The 24,104-nt window shown below is 39.9% G+C and overlaps 1 protein-coding gene across 2 annotated transcripts in view; it reads right to left on the reverse strand.

The window, feature by feature from the left end:
- Positions 1-24,104, reverse strand: part of ADAMTS12 (ADAM metallopeptidase with thrombospondin type 1 motif 12) — a 154,666-nt gene that overhangs the window by 31,184 nt on the left and 99,378 nt on the right. For both annotated transcript variants that reach the window (XM_069001164.1, XM_069001165.1), the window contains exons 13-16: positions 18,447-18,580; positions 10,775-10,895; positions 5,663-5,907; positions 4,215-4,356 (exon numbers count right to left, since the gene is read on the reverse strand). In XM_069001164.1, the coding sequence (XP_068857265.1) occupies positions 4,215-4,356; positions 5,663-5,907; positions 10,775-10,895; positions 18,447-18,580 (642 nt within the window). The remainder of the gene's footprint in view (positions 1-4,214; positions 4,357-5,662; positions 5,908-10,774; positions 10,896-18,446; positions 18,581-24,104) is intronic.

Genomic DNA, 24,104 nt, shown 5'->3' on the forward strand with positions numbered 1-24,104 from the left:
CTGTTAAATGCCAGAGCCATCTTTGACACCACCATAGATGGAAGCACTTGAAAGAAATTAAGGAAGCCATGAGAAAATTTGGATCTTCTGTTTCTCCACTGCAGTGGAGCTGGAGAAGGATATGTGCCAGGGCATGGCATGGTGCTACCTTGAGGCCAAGAATCTTGGGGAAAGTATGTCAAGGGAGCTGCCCTGGGTTCATTCTGGGAAGAGACAGCTTCAGTCTACAAAGATTTTATTTTTACCTGGACCTTTTTCCAGGTACACTTCCCAAAGATAACGAGCTGTACCACACGGCTAAAACAATATTTTTTCTCTTATCACTGATGAAGGTTTCCTGCATCAGCCCATTGCCCTGCCTGTAGCCCAGTTTGTCATTCCTTAATGCAGCTTTTCTTTCTTGGCTCAAGAAAGCACTTGTTTGCACTGTCCTGATCTGTGTGCCTACAAAAAGCCAAAGTGCCCTTGGATTTACTGTTGTGTTTTTGACCAGTGGTGATGAAAGGACCTGTGCTAGATCTTTGGCAGGTCCAGGTTTGCCAAGGGAACAGAAGTCTAGGTGAGGATCAGTTTCTTGCACTGGCTGTGGCTGCCAAAGTTAGTTGAACAGTTCACCTTTCTTGGTCCTCCTTTTTATCCTAAAGTTATTGGTTTATTGTTTACCAAATGATAATTGCAATAATAGTTGACAGCTATTTACTACTAACCTTAGGCTAAATAAATACAGCTTTTCTTACTGATCTATCTGTAGGCTTGTCTTCAATAAGATTTGTTGTGCAGCACACTCATAGCAGAATATGACCTTCAGTCTACTTCAGTAGACTTTTATCTTATAAACTTTTCAGAACACTTCAAATGCCAGTGATTTGGTACAATGAGCATGTTACTGCCAACAGCAACATGTTCTGAATCCAAACAGAGTGAACATTCACATAAAATCAATTGCATCCTTCACAGCCAGAAGGAAGTTCTGTGGAAGCCACTTGGACATCACAGAGAATTACTTCACTGAAAGGGTTGTCAAGCATTGGAACAGGGTGCCCAGGGAAGTGGTGGAGCCACCATCCCTGGGAGTGTTCAGGAAACAACTGGATGTGGCTCTTGGTGCCATGGTTTAGTTGACAAGGTGGTGTTTGGGCAAAGCTTGGACTCCATGATCTTGCAGGTATTTTCCAGCCTTTATGGTGCTTTGAACAGCAATGCTGGTCTACATTCCAATGGCCCAGAGCACAACCAAATTGAATGTGTACCTGCAGAGAACTGCAGGCATACTGTCGTATTGGGTTCCCCTGCTCCAAGTGATGCACTGAAGCTCTGTGTCAGGATTTCTCTTTTTTAATGGGTGTCCTGGGTTGCAGTGTATTCTATTACCATCCTCATGAGCTGTTGAAATCAGGAGGGGCAGTGTTTCCTTGCCTCCTCCCCCCAGACTATCTTGCTGTTAATGGCCCATCATTGTCCTGCCGCATGACTCAGAGATAACTCCCTCCAGACTGTCTTCTGTTAATGAGCCTAATCAACACTTGGCCTCATGACTCATCACCCCATTGTGAGATGCTCCAACCAGAGGGAGGAACCAAGCATCCCATCGTGGATATAATCTGGGACTCTGAAAACCAGAGACACTCTTTCCACTGGATTTCCAGAGGACAGGAGCTACATAGCCACCACTGGACTTTCTGAGGAAGAGCAGACCCCTTCTACCACAGGATCACCACTTCAGAGGATTGCAGCCACCATTCCACCAGACTGCTACCACCACCCTGACTAACAGGGACTCAGGCTGTATCTTGACTCTGTCAGTGTTTTCTTTTACTTTCTTTTCCTTTCCTTTAATTTCCACTAAATTGTTATTCTGACTTGGTGCCTCCCACTGGTTTGTTTTCAAACTAGCACAATGGGCAAGGAGTAAGAGACAATACCCTGACTGTATCACATTTACATCCTTCTTTAGACCTGTCCAGTTACTTTTCTAAACATATGTATCTCAGAGGAAAGAGGGCTACGGGTTTATTAATTTCTTGTCTTCTGTCCATGAAGAACAGTAATTCAGTAGAGAACTGGTGAGGTTTCTGTGCCCTTCATGAACCGGATGCACCTCTTGGTTCCCCTTCAAACTGATGTCGCCAAGTCCATCTTGTCTGAAACACGCGATTTCTATTTATACACAGGCAATAAGCTAAAAAAACATTTATTAGGAGCACAAATGCAGCAAACAGAGGAAGTCAATTAGTAAATAAAACGTGAAAAAACGTCACATACCACAGTTCTCTGTTTAAGTAACCCCTGTGGCAGTTAGAAATCAAAGCCACGTCACATAGTTTGTTAGCCAGAAGAGAGTACACAGGGCTACAATTTACCTAGTGAGAAACACTTCTGGGAATACTGCAGCTGATGTAAAAAGAACCTCAAAACAGCATAATAAACAGTCTACTAACACATTCCGCTTCTCTCCCTTTATTTTATGATAACAATTTTTACATTAAACACAACTCACAACTAGGTAGGTATCAGAACTAAAACTCACAGCGCACAATTAAGCAAAACACTTGTTTTGTGCACCTATTGAAAGAAAATGGTGAGTGTTCTTCTGCTAACCAGAAGGCACACAGTGTTTTGTGCTGAGAGACGCTTCTCAAAAAAAATCCAGAAAAAAAAATCACATCATCTATCTACTGAAGCATACATATATATGAATGAACACACCTCTCTATAATATGTTGATTTTATGTATATAAAAATATTTTTCAAATAAGATGCAAATGTTATTGGGATGGGATATTTTACACTATACTTCTAAAAGTTCTTTTAATCTTCTAAACTTTAGGTCATACAATGCCCTTTGTCCAAACCACTGAAGATGTATTATTTTAGTGTCCTCCTTGACAGGAGAGGTTTAAAAGCTGTTACTCCTGCAATCACCACTACTTCTAGAATCACAACTGGGTTTGTTACAACACTTGTTTTTCCTTTTTCTTTCCTTCTGCAAAGCAGTTAAAAATGCAGTAATTATCAAAACCCACTAACAAAACTCTAGCATTAGAAGAGGCCTTTCTCATATTACTGGTCTGGTTGTAACAGTGATCTTCTACTCTTCCGTACAGTTTTCATATGGATGGTCAAAGAATAAGGTCATGGTCATATCTCCAGAATTATTTTACTGTCCTGTGAAACTCAAGAGCTAATTCAGACAGAAAGCTACAGTTCCTTTCCCCCAAGTTCAGAATTGCCTTCATATACAACTTTTTCCTCACAGTTTCAAAATTATTCCCACAATAGATGGATAAAAAAAAAATTACTATTGTAAAGAAACCTTCAGACTCTTTATTCTTATTGTTGGTTTACAACAAATATTAACTTTATCTCATTGATGTTAGCTACTTCAGAGGAAGTTCTCCAGCTGGCATTTTGTGTGAGTTACCAGAAGCAAGCTTTTAGACTTCTTGTTAAAGCCTACTTCATCGTCATCATTCTGCTTGTCTGTTTTAATGTGTGGCACAGAACTACAATATAACTGCAGTGGTAGCCAAGCCATTGCCAAACTGGTAAAGACATGGAAGTTCTCAAGACTAATTTAAATAAAATAATTATTGAGCAATGCACAAAAAGAGTTGTTACTTGTCAAGGCAAGACAGAAATGAAGGACATTTTTTGTAGTTAATATACTGAAAAGACTTAATAGGGAACCAATAGTAGGTCATAAATTTGTATTGCTGGAAAGTAAGGCTATGATGAACAGTATTGACAACAAATTATGAAGGAAAGAACACCGTACCTTCTTATTTTGGTTCACAGAAACTGAGAATTTGAGGGCAGGTGTTATAGAAACCTATTCGACTTAAACAATTTAAAACCATTTTATTTTGAAGTCAAAATACATTATTCACAGAATCACAGAATGGCTGGAGTTGGAAGGGTCCTCTGGAGATCATCTAGTCCAACCCCCCTGCTAAAGCAGGGTCATCTGGTGCAAGCTGCACAGGATCATTACCAGGCAGATTTTGAATGTCTGCAGAGAAGGAGACTCCACAGCCTCTCTGGGCAACCTGTTCCAGTGCCCTGTCACCCTCAAAGTAAACAAGTTATTTCTCACATTATTTTTGAAACCATGTGATCTGATTTCCCACCAAATGCATATTAAAGAACATTACCTCTTTGAGGACTACGTCTGTAATGAAGACAAACAGTAAGATAAAAAGGAAGTGAGGAATTACCTCTTCCACAGGTAACACTGCAGGCTGTCCACTCTCCATACTGCCAGAAATACTCTGGCTCTCCAATCTCATTCTCATTGCTTTCTTCTTTACGTACAGTGTATTCATACTCAATTCCAGGGTTAGTTTCTTGAAAAAGTAGCTGGAAAGAGTGGGGTTTATTAATTGTTTGATTAATAATCTACTGGCCAAAAGCTTTCAAAGTGTGAAACTGGAAGAATTAAACCTGCCCACTTTGGAGTCTGGTACCAGTTCAGAGTAGCAGACTTGCAAAATTTCCACTTCTATGTTGACAGTGGCATACATGAATCTTTCAAAGACACTGTTGTTTACCATGCACTTCTGCAGTAAATGGGTCACCATAACTGGTATCCTATTGACTATAAAAGATAATCCAAAGTCCAGCCAAAGCATCCCTGTGCTGCTGATTGAGAGTTATTGCCTATCCCCATTACAAATGATAATTTTTCTACCTTCTGAAATAGCTGTTACAAAACAACCATTAAGTCAGAAAATTACAGATGCTATTCAGACACTGCTTTGATATTATTTTTCAGTGTTTCAGAACTAAAAAGAAAAATTCCAACAGAGAAGAGGCACTCAAGAAATTTACCTCAGAGGAAGAAAGTAAACATCATCAAGGGATAAAAGACTTCAGCAATTAACTTTTCTTCTCAATTGTACTAAAAGTGAAGACTGAGCACTCATTAGTTTTGTCTTCTCATGAGGCATTCAAAGTGTGAAAGTGGTCTCCCATCACACCCCTAATACTTCTTTTAATTTCATGGTGGATACACAAGCAAACAAGCCATGAGAGATACTTTCAAAGACCAAAGGGCCAATTTCAAATTATTTTTTCAAAACTGACAGAAGCTGGTTATGTTTAAGTTAGAATCTATAAAGAAACAAAAGAAAACAGCCTCTGCGGATGTTAAATGGATCAGTTTCACTTACCATAAGCTATTAATCCATCTGTGTAATGCTGTATGCTTTGCTTGCTCCATGTAAGCTGTCACTGCTGTCAGCTTTCCCTAGCTCTCACTGTTCACAGCCTGACATCAGCTCCCTTTTTGTGACAACTTATTTTTCATCTGGATCTGGGTCACATCACAGCCATGTGTTGGTCAAATTTGGTACAAGAGACAAGAAAGTTTGGGCAGAGGACTGACCAACTATAGGTGACAGGATCCCTGTCCTAGTGGCAGCCTTTAAAAAATATCAGAGTATGACACAGGACGTATTTTTAGGCAGGATGAACAACCCTCAAGCAAGGTGCTTAATTCTCTCCAAAACAGCTCTTTTTTGCAAGACAACTATTTTTTTCAAGACAGCACATTAATAGTGGTTTGTACACCAACATTATACATTTTCCCAGCCTCAGTTTCAGAACCCCAGCACATTCTGCTGCCACCCTAATGAGCAGGTTCTTCTTGTGGTCTCCTGTTTACCTGAATCCATATTGATTCATTGGTGGGTCCTGGAGCAGTCAAATTTTCTAGATCCCCTATTCTGTCGTACTGAAATATTGTGCCTGCCACTTTGTATTCGCCATTCCACTGGATGATGAAGCCTCCATTCAGGTAGTACTTTTCTGGGTCTTTGCTTCGCACAGCAAGGAAATTTCCTGATTCTGCAACCTCCATGACTTTGATTCCCCTTGCACCTTTTGGAATTAGCCCAATATCAACATATCCTAAGAGACATGAAAAATTCATGGAGGTGAACAACAGAAATGTCACTGCATTTTACTTATTTGTAAGATGATTAAAACATCAATCAGCTTTGCTTGAAAATATATACAAATGTGCTATCACAGAGCTTGTATTTCAGTTTGCTAATAGTGTGACTTTCCAAGTCAGGGTTTCTACTGTCAGCTGGGGAAGAGTGTTTAGGCAATGCCAGCATTTAGGCGTTGAGAAGGGATGCAGAGGTGAATGACTTTCAGAGCTGTACCAGAAGAAATCCACTGCACAGATGAGAATCAACATTCCCATAACCATACCCAAGGGCTCTGGCATGCAATCTGGAGAAATGCCAGGGAGTTCCAGCAAGTTAGCAGTCTGTTGTGGGAAAGGTTTTTTTGATTTGCAAAGAATGTTTTCATCTGTACCCAATGTACAGGTATGCACGGAATTCCATGTACCTTCTCTTCAGGCATTTAACTTCTCTGTGACTGCTTGCCTTACAAAAAAATAAATGAATGTTATTCAAATGCCTCAAATTACTACTACAAATTGAACACATTTTCGTAAACTACTGATTTTGATAACAAAGTTCAAGAGCTCTTCATCTGTTAAGAGATGTATGGTCTGTGTGTTAAGAATTAATCTAGAGTACCTATTATGGAATTTTGTTCACATAACAGGCAATATGTGACATCAGGCTCTGTGCTTCTCACCTTACAGGAAACTGCTATTGTTGTTGCTACTGGACTGTAAGAACAGGAAGTTCACATAGATCCTTGAACACAAACTCAGTTAGCTTTCTTGTTATTGCCCCTAGCTGAGCTCTAGAAATTAGATGGATGACATTTCTACATGCTGGTGCACTGGGAGTGTGAGCTGCATTTTGTGCTGGTTTATTTCAAGACTGGAATATGAGTTCCCCAGTTCTCATCACACACTACCGAGGTCATGAATTAAATTCTGAGACTCACATCCTGTTCACCTTTCTTGTGAAATGAGCTTATCACCTTTGATTACTCACTCACATGAGTGAGATAAACCACACTGGGCATACTAAGAAATCTTCAGTATCAATGTTCTTCACCTACCAGACATATTTATGTGCTGTACAACAACCTCCTGTTCTAAGTAAGTGCCCGAGAGTCTTTAACATCTGAATTTTATTTGCAGCTCTTTTGTGGTGTAAATAATACTGGTTAAAATGTCATATGCTGCTTAGGGTACAAAACAGAATCTGTCTGCTTCAGGTCTTTCCTAATTACACTGATAATACATAATTATAGATATGGATTTCCAGTGATCGATGTTTAAGAAGGAGTGTTTTCTGAATGTTACCTTTCTCAAGTCTCCCAGACTGACTGTGGAAATTCAAACATTTTGGTTTTTTCTAAGTGAATGGAGTAACAAAATCTGGAAGCTCACTGAATGATTTCTATTATTCAGGAAATCAGTGGTCTAGGTCTATTGTAAGTAACCAAGTCTAATGATTCTACCAAATGCTCTATTCATTCAGTGCAGAGAAGACATATTATGAACACAGTGTGTGATTATGTAACTAAAGGCTTGATTAGAAGGCATACTTACAACCAGGACAAATTAACACAGCATGGAAAATCTTAATTATGTCACATCCTGACAGCTTGGCTTTGCGATGCTTATGTCCTTTTACAGTAGGGTTGGGTTGGGGTTTTTTTCTGATGTAATTAGAGTAACATTTATTCAAAACACAAAGCATAAGAACAGTAAAACAATTTTGTTGCAACACAAAAATCTATATATCCTTTCAAGATTTTGCACAGTTATTTTTGTCTGAATCACCTGCTGCTGCTCATAAACCTTATTTTAAATGTATTGCAACTGTCTGCTAAGGGATGTTACCATTTGTTCTGTGTATCACATTGCCTTCTCCCTGCCCTCCTCACCAGCTAAATTACTTCCTGATTTCCCACAGCCTCTTGCTGATTCCCAATAAACATTATCTGATTTTGAAAGGAAAGCAAAAGACCAGCAAGCTTTTGAGTTTGTCCCTCAATATAATACATTTTTGTTTAAAAATTCAGTGAGTGGTGTTCATGTAATTGTTCCTGGTTATGGGGTTTCATTTGATAAGGATCTAGAGATCCAAGATTCAGTGACAGTCAAAGTGTCAGCTGTCTTACCTACACACTGGGCTCATTAAATGCTGGAGCAACCCTATTGTGGGTGCTTCTGCACACCTGTGAATTGGCAATTCTCAGATGTTATTAAATTAAATCTATATGCTCCCAACACAGATATGAATAAATTCACGAAACCCTTGTTGTATGCACAGCTCTACAAGGACTAAAGAACTTGTTTCTCTTTTCCCACTTCTGTGAGAAAAGAGTAATTTTACTCAGGCCATTAGCACAGCACTGCAGATCAAATGATGACCAGATCTCGTTGTCACAACAGTTCACTTTCCTACTCTCCAGCCTGTTTTATCTGCAAGCCTCTCTTAAAAATATACATTCCTGAGGCACAACTTTCCTCTATGCTGGGTTCCAGACACTACCACGACTTCTTTGCCCAGGCTTGACCTTCTTGCTTTTCCATGCCCTGTTCATGCAGCAACCTTTCTGCCACCAAAGTTCAGCTGAAGCAACTTCAATGATTTTCAAACAAACCCCTTGAAAACAAGGGGGGTAATATTAGTGTCAACAGCTGAGACAATGTGTTCCCATGCGACCTCTGGTTTGTTTTCCACCATGAAACTCCAAGAGCAGCCATTACAAAGATGATGCTGTCATTTCTGTGACTCTCTTGGATGCGCCTGAATCACTATTCCTATTTTGCATCCATGAAAAAAACAAAGAATTTTAAGGGAAATGCAAGTAATAATACAGATTTCAAAACTTTTCCTTCTGACCATGAGGCAGTAAGATTTCTAAGACTTCTACAAAGACATCTTCTTCAGGTAAAACTGATCACCCTGCCCTGCAGTGAAAGGCTGAATTACTAAAACTATTTCCTAGCATTTCATTAGTTAGACACAGCAACTGAGTCAACTTGCACAGAGAATACACACTGCTTCAGCACTTGACCAAGAAGGGCCTTGCTGGACTGAGGTTCTGAACAAAGATTTAGATCAGAATATATTAGCTTTGGCTTTGTATTTTTTCTATGACAATAGAAAATCTTCTATGAAGATTTTTCAAATCTTCTTTGCTGGTGACTGGCAGCATGCTTTGATAAAGTTTTGTTACCTATGCTGAATTTATATCCTGAGCCTGAAGTTTTTATGTTTACATAAACTGTTCAGTAGTCACTCTGCTATAAAATCTGACAAACCACTGACAACACATCTGTCAGACACAAAAAGAAGACAGATATTCTGAACAAAGCCTTTTTCCTGTTCCCAGTTGAACACATGTGCACATCAGTGAAATCCACACATTGTCACGAAGAGACCACCAATCTCTGCCTTTCCTTACATTTTTCCTTCTTTTTGTCTGCAATGGAGTCAATTTCTATAGAAGGGAGAGAATCTCCAGAATCAATACATTTTTTAATTAATCTAAAGAAAACATTGAAATAATTTTACTTAACACTCAGTATCCCTCAGCAGTATCTGTCAGTAAGACTGACTGAATCTTGTGGCAAGGAAAACCTAAGTAAATATAAAGCACAAAATGAATTTAAATAAAAGGCACTTATCCTCCCATAAATTACAATACTGGACTTTTTATGTAAAATTCTTATTCAAAAATAAAGTTCATATCTTTAGCCTTGGAAAGCTCACACACAGTCAACGGCAGAGTGAATTTTAGATTTGCAAAAGATCAGAGGCTGAAGGATTACTGTTGTATTGGAAGAGAGGGAGCTCCAGATTTTCCTTTGAAAGTCTCACATACATATGAAACCTGCACTGCTGCAGGATTGCAGTCGTCTTCCAGTTCACCTTTGGGACACAGAGAGAAGGAAAGCAAACTCAAGTACAGAAAAAAACCCTGAAATATTAAAGAAGCTTTTACCCCAAACTTTGGAAAATCTGGTCAAACTAGCCCTAAGTTAGTAGCACAAATCATACTTGTGCAAGGCAGAACTATTTTATTTGAAAAACCCCACAAATCCAGAAGTCAGCCAAAGGCACTCACTGCAGTTTCCCCCTCCTCACTACAATGGTACCAGTTACTGATCTTGAGACTTCTCATCTCTGCATCAGCCTCTTTCTTTAGCTGCAGACCGTACTCCAAGCATACTCTCCAGTGCCTCATCTTCTCACCTCTCCCCCTCCTGTCCTGGTTTTCCATTGAAAGCTGTTCATCCCAGCTGCCTCTTCACCTCCAGCTCACCACCATATTTCTCACTCAGTTTTAGTCTCCCACTCCTGCTTCCAGACTCTCTAGCTCCCATTCATCCCACACAAGTCAACTTAAAGCCTGAATGTCTCGCTACCATCAGTGAAGACAGGCTCAGTCCTCCAATCGCTTATTCAGACCACTTCAGCCCTGCAGGGACTCTTCTCCTCTTTATGACGCTTAGAAATGAATCCCCAAGACACTCACTCCAGCACTTTCTTGGTGCTTTCTACTTTACAGAGATTAGGTCCAGATTTTTCAAGATGGCAAATTACATTCACTCTGTAAATGCATTTGCTATTTTGGATTTTATTGTTAACTGCATAACTTGCAAAGGACCTGTTGGGTCTCTGACAATTTTTATAAGACAAGGTGTACTTAAAAAGCACAGAGCAGGCATTTCTTTCTGGCAGAAGCATGATTCATTCACTGAAACACCCGTTTACAACTTCCTACGCAGATGATCACTCAGTTTTCAACAAGAAGCACTTTAATCATTTTTACATAGAGAAACGGCTTCATCAGCGGAAGAATTTAAAAGAAGAACCTGTATTACCAAATCCTTCACTTTGATTAAACATCATCTTCACTGTACGACAAGCAGAGCCGTCTCCCAGGCAAACTCCACACTGGTCTTCTGTTGCGTTGGAATTTATCTCATAATCACAGCCAACAGCCTAGAAGGAAAAACAGTGTCAGAGTAAATGTGGTGTCCACAACGAATTCTTGCACTTCTGAGAAGGGGAGTAGTGTAGCTCCTGTATAGTGTATTACACCAAGGTGAAAAACAAATTAACAAGCAATAACCATCACCATGTCACAAAAAACACAGTCACTTCAGATGGAAATGTGCCACCCAAATGGCCTCAGTATCTGGGACTGGCCCCAACATCCAGGATTTGTGTCTGCTTTCTTACGTCACAGAGCCATCCACAGGTTCCCAGGAACACAATGCAGTAACAGAACTGAAATCTCTGCCAGCTTTTTGTGGCCATCTGACAGGACAGAACGTCTACTACAGTCAAACCCCCCTAGCAAAGAAAAACTCTTCAGCAGGCATGAAGTTTTATATCAATGGTTCTTCAGCTTGCCAGCACAGGAGCATGGGTCAGGATAAAGTGGGTCAAGTGGATCAAGTTTTGGTAAAGACCGATTTTCCAGTTCATGCTTGCTACAGGGAGAGAGAAAAGTTTATTCATACTGAGTCAGGAAAAAACTTCATCCAACCCAAAAATTCTGTGCTCTAATGTCTTTAAATTTCAACACAATTTTCATTTGGTTTTGGGATTTCTTTTCTGCCTCTCCTCAAAAACAAGCAAGGTTGCAAAACACAACCTAACATCCAACATTCAGTGGCTGTTAATAGTATCTAAGACACCTGGAGGTCTGTGATGTAGATGAATAGCCAGAAGTCTGGTAGCATGTAAAGGTTTTGTCAGCTGATTTTTCTCAAAATAAGCTTTCAGGTGCTATACCTACCAACTTCTCTGACAACCTCTTGATGTATGAAAATCTGGGTATTACCTCTTTTGATGTTGATCTTATTTTACCTTCAATACATCAGCTACTGTAATCTTCTGCAAGCTTCTGACAGGAAAATCCATCTATTAGACTAACCTAGGTATACAGGCTCCTGCATTCTTCAGTATTTTTCTATCATTTTCACCTTAAGAAACACTTTTTGTCCAAGTGTCAGTGATTTAATGAACAATTAGAAAAACCGTGAAAAACAGAAGCAAGGAAAGGCCTCAAGCTACAGATGGTGGCAAACCGCATCACTGTAAAGAAGATTCAAAAAAAAAGACTCATCCATCACTTAATGCCAATACACACCTAGCACCTTTCATACCAGCTCTGAAAAGTCATGGCCATGTCAAAAGGTTCTGCAGCAGTCTTAGCTTCTCCCTCCTTTCAGTGAAGGCCACTTTCAAAAAATGAAAAGTTTCGTAATGTCTTGCACACAGACAGATCCTGGCACTAAGGACCAAATTTATGAGCAGTACAGAATGTTACAGAGATAAGGATATATTAGGAAGGTAACTTTTTGCCCCCAAGTATGCAGCTATCTGACCAAGGATGGATTTAATCAACTATTCAGAATACACAGATGCCACTGCTACATGAACAGGATGCTTCTTTATCTTGCCAGGAGTCCAGATCTGTCTCTTCACCTGTTGTCTATGGATGCACTGGAGTTTATGTTTAACACTTCCTAATAATTTAAAGAGGCTGGAGTGTTGCTGTTTTCTCAAAGTGATGCATTCTGCAGTACATCTACTGTACTATTACTACATCTGTTAATCATCTGCAAACAGTGAGGTCATAGTTATCTGGTTTATTATTAGACCAGAGAAATAATCAGACAATCTGGAGAGTCATGGAAGTTGAAGTTTATATTCCATACTATGCACATGAACAGAAAGGTGGGGAAAGTCTGAAGAAGGAACCCTTGTGCTTCATGATTTACTATTAGACAATATGATTAGTGACTACAGAAAACTCACCGTTTTGAAAAGGTTTCTGTCCATCTTTATTTGCTGTGCATTCTTGTTTGAGAAGCTGCACACAGAATTAATTTATCTAGTTCACACTGTCAGTCAGATACTTTGAAATTAACATCACTGAGCATATTTCCCTTCCAAGTACTGTGTAGTGTGAAAACCCCTGAAGGTTTAACTAATTAGTTCCGAACTGCTGCAGCCCTGACTCTTACTGAGATGGAAGCACCACAGTATCATCACTTCCCTGCCTTTGGGGTGCCAATCCGTGCTTCTGCATGGGCTGTACTTCATCAGCTCAGTCAGAATCAGCTCAGATCTCTCCCTCTTGACCATGCATTTCCTTTAGCAACAGGTCTGTGGCATCAAAATATGACATCTCTGTGATATGAAGGGAATCCCTTTGTCCCTTCCAACAATAACAGCAGAAGTTTGTATTTCAGTGTTCTCCTGATATTTGAAACAGTTTGTATCTGATCAGACATCAGCCTTACCTATACATGCAGTATTCCTATTCATCCTTGGGGTTCTGGAATACCCAAGAATGAGGCAAACAATTTACTGTGTGACAGTAAATAAAGCCTTTGTTTTATTCCCCAGCTCTGGGCTGTTGGTGGTGCTGTCATGACCTTCATATCTAACAGCAGGGCCTCATCTTACAAAGCCATTAAAAACCATCACAGAGTAATATTCTCATGTGTCAGAATAAACAGCATTCATTTACTCTAAATATATTTCCATGAACTTTAATTTCTAGACCATATTTTCCTTTATCACTCCAGTGAATAGCATATTATTTTTGTCATCCATTGGAATAATTTCAAGATGCTTCATTCCTCTTTCTACTTGCTTTCCTCATTATTTTTATTCTTGTGGACATACTTGCCGTATTTTCTAAACATGCCTCAAACTCTCCAGAAGGTCAACATGACACATCAATGTGCACTTGCAGTCCAGAACTAGATGATATTTAAGGTCCATTCCAACCTGAACCATGCTATGACTCTATGATGAATTTCTGACAAAGAGCTGTTAAAGAGGATCTGGAGATTAAAGCAGGTTATGAAACAGGAAAGAATATCAGCAGCAATTAGGCTCTGATTTTTTTACACAGATATGTCCTTGTGCACTCTCTGCCAGGGAACCATGCTGTGTTATAGGAACCGCTGTGTGCCACAGCATGGGCAACACAAGTTAGCATCCCTCCCTGCAGCCCTTTGCTATTGCCCCACTCACCAACAGCGTTTTTCTGACACAGCTGAGACCAGCTTTGTTTCTGGTCACAGCACACACTGCAGAGGCAGATGTAATGACCTGAACTGCCTCACTGCATTAAAGGAAGGAGAAACAATTTATTTCCTGCTGCTCAGTGCCTAAAGGGAAAACAGCCAGAGATATTGACCTTTTTCCATTTCCAGAGGGAGAGGCTTTTCTGTCGGATTGGCAGTGGGGGGCAGATACAAAAAGTTCTTGCTGTCACTGAAGGGTATGGCCTGGATGTACTGCCTGAATATCCATTATGTGAATGCTACATAGAACTTTAAGGTCTTCCTCCCATTTGTCTCCCCCACTTAGTCTTCAGATAAAGAAATCATGTTCACTTCTTGTTGGCCATGACATTGCCTTGAATGGAGAGAAATGTGTCCTGATGTCAGTAATTTATCTTGTAATTTATCTTGTAATGGGTCTGAATCAATGTCCTGTTGCAGTAGCAGTGGGAGGAGGAAGCTGAACCATAGTGAGAAGCAGTAAAGCTAAAAATCCATACACAGAAATACATAAAAATCCAAGCTGTGTAATCTGCTTTTCAGCAAGGGAAGAAAATGGTTCCCTACCTAGAACTACACAGCTGTGTAATTCTCCAGTACAATGTTAGTCTCTCAACATAACAACTGTGAATTACCACAGAGAGCAGGCCACAGATTTGCATGACTGAAGGTTGGTTACGCCTATCAAAATTCTGTACAGGAGATAAAAGGTTGCTAGAAACATCAGAGATGCCAGATCCTCCATCTTCAGCATCTGCACACTCCAGTGCAAAGAACACGTAAGGCTTCTGTTGGTGTGACCCATTCCACTGCGGGGCTGGGGCAGCGTGATGCCAATCAATCCCAGCCCATCCCCTGGATCGAGTTTCCCGAAGAGGCAGACTCAGAGGGTGGGTCATGGGGCGGCTCAGAAGCCTAAGCTGCACCCCCTGGGCGGTGCCCGGGTCCAAGCCGCCTCCCCCGGTTTGGGAAAATTCTCGGTTACTCGGTTGTTCACTGGTTCTTTGTTGTAACTCCCGCCTCTCGGTTTCCCCCAGTGGTTCTTGTTAAATTGTATCCTCCCCCAGGCTTGTAACTCTTTGGTTGTTTTCCCCTTTCCCCAAGGTTTTCAAATTCCCTGTGAAACTGAGGACAAGCCTGGGGGAGGGGTCCCATCGCATTCCATCCCTTCCGAGCTTGTTCGGGTTGCGAAACTTCTCACAATAAACCTGTGAGAAGCCAGACCAGAACAGCCTCTCTCTTCCTTTGTCTCCGAGCTGACTTGAGCCGATCCCATCGGCTCCTGCCGTGCTCCCTCTGCAAAGAAGCCAGCTAGCTAGCCCAGCCAGCAGCTCTTTTCCTGATGCCAAAGTTGCTTCTGCAACGCACGGAACACAGCTGGGCTGTCTCTGACCTGGGGCACGCCGGAGTTGGCGCCTCGAGCACCAAACCCTGTTGGCTTCACTTTTAGATGATGTGATGGCTTGTACATATCAAAAATGTATGTTATGTACGTATCAGTGCTAAAAATACTCTGGTGGCAGTATCTTCACTCATTAACACTGGGGGGAACAGCTGACTCACCTAGTAAGAATTAATAATGCATTTGTGATGTATAATTTAAGCTCAGAAAGACAGGCTATGTGCTTTAAAGATTTTCTAAATAAAAGGGGAAAAGTGACAATTGAAAAATGAGTGCTGAGGAATACAATTAAAAAACAAACTAGTCATAGTACAGCTTGATGATTTGAGATTAAGTTACTGACAGGTCTTGTCAGATCTCCAGACAGAACTCTTCTTCTGTGTAAGGTCAACTTTGAGAGAGGACCCAGCTATTTTATAGGCCAGGCCTTCAAATGAGTTAACAATTTTAGCTTGTCTTTGAATTGACAAGTTCTAAAGGAATACCATGCTAACAACACCACACTGTAAGCCTTCCTTCAGCACTAAGGCATAGGCAGCACTTCTAAAAAAGTAGAAGATATTGGATAAATTAAAAGGACCAAGTGAATCAGCGGTCTGTCTTGTGCTTACTCCTCACAGGAAGATGCACATTGTGGCTTTGTCAGGCCAGCTAGGAAAGTATCCAGTACACCTCAGGTAGCTAAAATGAAGCATCTCAAACCACATTTAGCCATCAAAGTAAGACCAATTTCTCTGATTGCTCTGAACAAATTCATGACCAACTGCAAAATCAGACTGAAATCAGATTAATTTAGAAGATGAAGTTCTTTATTGGATCTATCTATCTTGTTTTGACATACCCAGTAGGAAAGCTCTGAACTCGCTTGATAAAAAATAGCTAGTCTACACACCAATCACGCATGAGCAATATAGACAGTGGATCTAATATTTTACTAATTTAATTTTTTTCTCAATTTCAGACCAAAGTGAAGTGTTATTTTAGTACTCAGGACAAATGTGAAGTGCTCATGTGAGATACAGTTCTGAAAACCAGAACAGTTTAATAGACTAACATTCATGAATACCTTTTCCATATCATTAGCAACATGTTGCAATCAAACTATGAGAATAATGGACCAGACTAATTATATTAAACACATTTCCAGATTTATTCTCCATGACCTGTAATATACCTATTATGTTTAGCTAGCTGGACTCAAATACTAATGAGTTAGATGATGATATATGAAAAAGCTTCTCCTCAGGTTTTATTCTGGGTACCTATTTCAGCTAAAAGCATGCTATCTTTCAATACTGTGAGCTATTAGGGTTACCTATCCATCATTTGGTCTCATTTTGCATGGCTATATTGTTCATTCCGTGATCCTGACTCCAACTGAATCTGTTTGCCAGGAGATGAGAAGCAGCAGCCACTATGTGAAACACTGACAAAACCAGAACCTTGAAGGGAATTTCTCAGAAATGCTCTGAGTCCACAGAATTGTTAATGTTGAAGTATATCCAGGCTCTACAAACTTCAATTAGATTAGCTTCCCTTTCCCCTCTGATCTCTCAATTCGTATTGAGTTTTGCTATCTCTAAAACAGGTATAAATCTGAACTGTCACAGGCAAGGTTTCAATACAGTAAGCATATGGAAACTAAAATTAATCATAGTGATCCCAATCCAGTTGGGCTGGAAATCAGAAAATGAACATTTCACAAGGACAGCCATTCTGAGCTTAGTAATTGGTCTCTTCTAAGTGGAGGTCAAAAGCACTGCTACGGTGTGCAATATCTACTGTATCTTTCAATATGCTAAAAATATTATTCATTCTGGCTTCAACTGCTCAAAGCCAAGTCAGGTCTTCCACCATCATAGTTCAAAGGTCCATCCTGGTTCTCAGCAAAGTTAAGCAGGATCTCTTCACTAGGAACTTGAGCAGGGTCTTGGTAACTCCCTTTCATAAAGGCAAGTCTTGCAAGGAAAGCTTAAAACACATCTTTTATTCCCGCTCTATGAGGTACTGTCATTCTACTAAAACAAAAAGTTTAAAAAGAGGGTGTGCCTATCACCTATTAAAAGTGTGACGTTTCCATCAGTGGAAGTCTTTAAGAGAAGAATATGAAAAATGACAAAAAAGGACTATAATTTGTAAAGGGATGAAACAGACAACTTCTTGCAATCCCTTCTTGTATTTATATGATTAAAAGGCTTGGGACATACAACCCCTATATTGGATAAGCTAATGTAGTTTCCACAAGTCACCAAGGCCTGTTTTTGTTTCCAAAGATGCTGCAAGCAAAAAAGCTATCAGGCTTCAAGGGGGTACAGGACACAAAGCCTCAATTTGAAGAAATAAACCACAGATGTAAATATATACCCTACAAGGAAAGTATTAATTTTATTTACAAGAAATTGACTAAAAGCAATGCTGAGACAGTGGAGGTCACAGCATTTACAGAACTCTCCTTCAAATGCCATAAAGACACTCACATCATCCTGGAAACCTGCTACCAACACACAGAATATGCAGAAACCATAATATTTACTCTTCAACACACAGAACATTATTGAGCTGTATACACTATGTTTGCCCATTACCTCATTGTACAAGATTATTCAATTCAATGTTGTAAACTAAAATAATTTTTACTGCCCTTAACTGCAAAGTCTGATCCTATTAAAAGACAGCTCAGAACTGATACATGTGTATTGTTGAACTGCCTTTTCATAAAAAACCCCACAGACAGTGGTAACACCAATTAAAATCCTAAAGCTACAGTCCTTCATGAAAATATCTCATCAGAAACAGACTTTCTTGAGCTGATATTTTAAAATAATGGGAAAAACCCAAAAGACTTAAGAGGCATCAAAAGTAATCAGCAGACAAATAGATTCATTAAAAAGGGTGGAAATTACTCTTATGTTTATGGAAAGATTTTGCTATAAACTTGCTATAAAAATGTGGTAAAATGGAGTATTTCGTCTTGATACTACATGAAAAAAGGTTAAGCACTCTCTCATAACTTTTTAAAACTAAATTGTAGAGAAAGAAACATGCAAACATACCCAATACCTTACACATGCCATTAATACAGATATCTCGGCTGTGCCTTCCTTCAAAGCAAGGAGTACCATCAGTGACTGCATCAAGCATCTTCTCTGAAAAATGGCCATCTATTGGGCGACAGTGGAGCTCACAGGGATTTGCTGAAAGGAAAACAAGGACACTCACTCAGACAATACTCCAGCAGGACACTGAAGTGCAATGCACAGGGTCTTTACTGAACCATTTGCTCACTTTCCCTGGCATTTGACAGAACTGGCAGAATTAAAGGAATTGAGCAGGGCCAGGGTGAGACAGGCCTGTTAAGCAGCACTTGTGGATTTGTAGGAAGCAGCTGGAGGCTCTCACACCTGCGTGCTCTCTGTCATTGCTACATCAGCATTCACTGCTGAGTGAGGGAGTAAGGAGGCCATCAGCTGTGACAGAAAAAGGGATGGGAAACCAGCAAATCCAGCTGTCATTAGTGAAGGGCTAGAATTGCCAAGGACACTGACAAGAAAGTTTTCCATCAGCTAGTGACTGAGTAATTTTAGAGATAATTTAAACTTTTCATTACTGCTGTCAGCCTCTCCCAGAAAGCAGTCAGCTCTTCTGTGTAGTTAATCATTTTCATCTACCTGTTGACACTTAATAAATAATTTCAAACATTCTTTTTTTCCTGCTTGGCAACTTATGAAATAGGGATAATATTGCGAGTCTGACAGACTCGGGTTATTCTCAGACATGTCCCACAGAAGCAACAGGGAAGAGAAAAGCTGCAGCAAGAGCAACCAGTGGCCTCTAAAACAAGATTTTCTTTGATGGATTAGGGCCTTAGTCTATTCCACCTATGGAGTACAAAGAGCCAAACACATACCTCCCTGTCTCATAGACACTGGCCTTTGGGAATGGGAAATTTTGAAACTGAGACATCAGAGAGACAAAGGACACAAGTCTGATAAATAAACTGTGTGCATGGAAGATGAGTGAGAACTGCAATGAGAGTCAAAGCAAAGAGAGATATAATCCCTGCCTTTTTATCACTCTCTAGAAACTCTCCAGCAGAACCAGAAATATCTGACTGAATTAAAAATCATCCACTATCATACTGATGAAGGACAGCAACAGAGGACCTGTCTTTAGGTTTTGATCTATTCAAAGACCCCAATCTCACCCAGCACTAAAACAATTCATTCATGCTCAGCAACCTGAAATGCTTTGCTGAGAAAAGCAGTGGGCCTTAAATCCACCAGTCAGTAGGGACTTCAAGGCACCATTACTGAAAAATTTTAAAACTATCTCCCTTTGTGCTGTGGAGGGGCTGATGCTGAGTGAAAGTTTTATCCTGTGCCTGACAGCATTGACAGAAGCCACTCCCTTGGTCTCAGAGGGATGCTGGGTAACTATAAGCCTTCCACGTCCTGGTTGATGAATTTATCTTCTCTTCCTCCTTTGTTGGCTTTGTTGTGTCATAGAAAGAACTGTGTTTAAAGAAATTTTTGGTAACAAGAGAAATGCAAACTTCTGGTAATGCAAATAAACTAATTAATTTCTGACTAAAGGATTTATCCTTTTGAAGAAGGAAAATTTGCTCTCATTACTCTGGTTTGTACACAACAACACACAATGCACAGAGGTGACTGCAGCTCCTCCCCTCAAAGTTCTTGCAGCTTAAGAACTGAAGAACTGAATCCTGCACAGCCTTGGTACTGTGAATCTTATTCGTGTAAACAGAAATACTGCAGAACTGGGAACAAAAACAAATAATAACAAAAGAAAGAACAGTAAAGGCAATTCAAAACCTAAATGAGGACTTTTTTTTCCCTCTTGTCAGTAGAGGTAAAATGGCATCCTAGCTCTGTCACCAATGTTTTGCATCTGGCTTCTCAAACAAAAATACCTTCATAAAGTGGAACAGCGATGAGACCCAGAGGACATGTATGGACCATGGTTATACAACTGGTGGAATTCAAGGTGATACGAGTTGTGCTCAAGAATATCAATGGAGATGGAGCTACAAAAGATTTTCAGGCAAGAACATAAAGTTTCCAATCCTCACCAGCCCTCAGTCCCTCTGTGGAAGCTGGCAGCCATAATATCTATCAGTTGTTTTGATAAGAGCTGTCATGGTAAGTGACATAAGTGATTTTACTTCTGTCTGCAGAACTCTTTTTCTAGCCATGTGATTAAATGGATTACTTTAGTGCTCTAAATTTTGCTTCACCTTGCCTACTTTCTCAATGCAGCATTTTTATATACAAAGCACAATACCTTTATGGCAAGGAGAATCCTACAATTCCATGTACTCTGTTACCTGCTCAGAATTGCCCCAATAGACACAGATTCTCCAAAAAGCCATTTCAGCTTTTGCACTGTTTCTAATGAAATACTGGAACTGAAGTTTGATATCTGTACCGCCTCCTAGTTGTGTGTTGACATAACAAGCCAATTTCATTTCAGAAATAACTGAACAAGAAGAAGCAGACAATGCTGACATACTTCTGGCATAACTATGATGCTGTAAATATATAACTAAGAATCAGTTTGTAAAGAAAAATAACTCCCTTGCTAAGTCAAAATAAAAAAAAAAAAACAAAAACCACATGAACTTTTAGACTTGCTAATGCTTTCTATGTATGAAAGCTTTCCTGTTTTTCCTGATTGTGTTAACTGACCTAAAATTAGATCCTACCTACAAAATTTTACTGCTTTTCTTTCTACATTTTTTCTATTGATCCCCTCTGGAAATGAGAGGGTACTTTATTTCTTCACCCAAGATTCAATCCTATCCGATATTTATTTGATTTTTCATCTGCAGAAAGGCTGGTTAGGCCACCACTGAGGAAATTATACTAGCACTGTATTTGGCATTCACTATCTAAAACTATTTATTTATCCATCTATCATTATTATTTACTATGGTTGATCTCAGGGACCTTGGCTCTCTTTTTCTAGGACTGTAAATAAACTGTATCAGAATCAACCAATGTCCTCCAGAAGTCTAATATTTTAAACACAGAACAGATAGCAAACTCATACCCAAGGAAAATAAATACATTTCCTAAAATGGTAGAAGACTGGCACTGAGTTCAGCCTTTTTTCTTATTTCAGACCTGAAAATCTAAAAAGACTTAGATGAATAGGAGCACTCGGGTTGCTCAGAAGGAGCTCATTAAAGGAGCTCGTTCAGTTTCAGTTACTTCAGTAAATTTGACTAATTCATGATGAGACTTTAACAAAAAGGCTGTCATCTTTTTAACTTTTAGGCCAAAATACACGCAAATTCCTGCAATCCAGCATATGCATGAAATACTAGATCCAATCTGTGAAGACTCAGTAATGACTGTATATCTCTACCAGCTCAGGGGTACATGTGCTAAACACTCCTTTAAATGTTCCCTTCAGTAGCTGGCATTTAACTCACTCCTTTCCTTCTGTTCTAGAGCCAAACCTGCTTTTCTCAACCTGTGTTTTTCAAATCACAGAATCATGTTTTGGATTGGGAGAAATCTTAAGGATTATCCAACCCCCCTGCCATCTTCCATTAGACCACAGTGCTCAAAGCCCCATCCAACCTGGTCTTGAACACTTCCAGGGATGGGGCAGCCACAGCCTCGCTGGGCAACCAGGCCTCACCACTCTCACAGTGAAGATTTTCTTCCTTTTATCTAATCTAAACCTGCCCTATGTCAGTTTAAAGCCATTCCCTCTGTCCTATCTCTACTAGCCCTTTTAGAAAGTCCCTCTCAGTGACATTTTGACTTCCATGTTGCCCTCCTGTAAACCTCCTGCAGTTTGGCTGCATCCTTCTGCGAGTGCCTTGCTCCTAGCTGGACATAAGATTTTAGCTGAGGTGCCACCAACACTCAGCTGCCTAGAAAAATTACAATCTATTTTTTTACATGGTGTCCACATCTTACACCTGGCTGCTGATTTGACCAGAGACATGATCAATCCCCTAATATACTGAAGAAACACAGATGTAGTGGAATTTCAAGCCACAGAGCTCCCATAATGGCCCAGTGACTTATCTGTAATCAAAATGGGACTGAGAAAGCAAACCAGCAAAGATGACTAAAAATCCTAACATTTGGGCAGCATGTGATTCTTTTCCCCTGTCTATATTATTTAAAAATTCAGATTCACCAAGTGTAAACAGAACAACATGAAGATACGTAGAAAGGAACAGATTTCCTTCCCAATTTGAATTTGTTTACCTCACAGCTGACTCCCATGAGTTCACATGCAGGAAGGATCCAGCTTAACCTGACTAAGAAGGATGTGATTAACGTGTCTGTCAGAAGAAGATAAGGCTTCAATATCTTTCCTAACTTCACAAGGAAGAGAAGAGGTGGGCCTCTTCTCTTCAAACCCTCTGTGAGAACTCAAAATTGGCTGAGGAAATCCCAAACAGAGAAAATTAGGAAAGACAATTACCAAACAGACAAAACAGGAAAAAAAGCTGAGTTGAAGCTACTTATCCGTTTAACCCAGCCTGGAGCTCCAAAACGAAGTTTAATTTTGAAAGAGGGGCAGCAGAAACATTATTCCATGCTGTTTGCTCAGCCCCTGTGACTGTATCAGAACATATTTGATGCACAGAAATATTTTGGAAGAAAGATGAAATTTAGAACATTTTTAACAACACAACCTCTTATCTTGCAGTACTCTAAATAATCCTGGCACTGACACAGAAAATAAAGGTAATGATATTATTTAATGTAGGACTTATAGATGGAAGTTAAGCCCTGAGAAGCTATCAGATTCAAACAAATGGAATTTGTCAAATGGTATGAAATAAATAAACATGGGGTCAGTCTGATGGAATGAGAAGTGGATGAGTACTGAAGTTGGACCAAACTGTCAAAATAGGGGCCCGGGTCATGAGAAAAATTCAGAAAATATCCTGCTCAGGCTGCTGGATGGTTTATCACCCTTGAACTTGGAAGTCTCCATCATTTTAAGATTCCCTGGGGTACTCTGATGCTCCAGCTTGAGCATGGGTGTCTGAGGTCCAGAGCAATTCCATAACAGGACTATGCAAGTTCCCCAACAGGCACAAAGTCATTTAAACAAGAAAATTCTCAACTGAAACCTCAAACATAGGTAGGCTAGGTAACAGCAAGACGTCACTTACTGCTTTTCTGTGAAACTGCTTGTTAAAAATGCTTGTTGCATTAAGTCGTAAGCTATTCACAAAAGTCTTTGTTCTCTTGTGAAGTTACAATTTACACAACAGAAAAGACTTTTTAGTTATGTGACATTTACTATAACTGCTTTATGTAAGCGATGAAGTTTAAGTTAGGGAAGAGAATTGTGACCATCCAGATAATCTACTGTTTTTTTTCAGTGGGATGAAGGAACACAGAATGTCTAAAATACCATAGAATGTCTAGCTCAGGAATTCATCTCCTCAGCTAGACACTTCCACACAGACTTTATGTGCACTCAGGGTTTGGGAAAGCTTCATTATGTTTTCTTTTCCCTTTACATCCCAAGCGCAGCATGAGAGGATGAAAAATGCCTGATACTAAAACAAGAGCTGTACTAGCTTTTGCATGGCCTGGTTTTGGTAGCAGGGGGCTACAGCTCTGTGAGGAGTTGCCAGAAGCCTCCCCCATGACTGACAGAGCCAGTGCCAGAGGGATCCAAGAAGGACCTGCTGCTCGTAAAGACCAAACCACCAAT

The sequence above is a fragment of the Aphelocoma coerulescens genome (assembly GCF_041296385.1).
Source record: "Aphelocoma coerulescens isolate FSJ_1873_10779 chromosome Z unlocalized genomic scaffold, UR_Acoe_1.0 ChrZ, whole genome shotgun sequence".
Taxonomy (NCBI): Eukaryota; Metazoa; Chordata; class Aves; order Passeriformes; family Corvidae; genus Aphelocoma; species Aphelocoma coerulescens.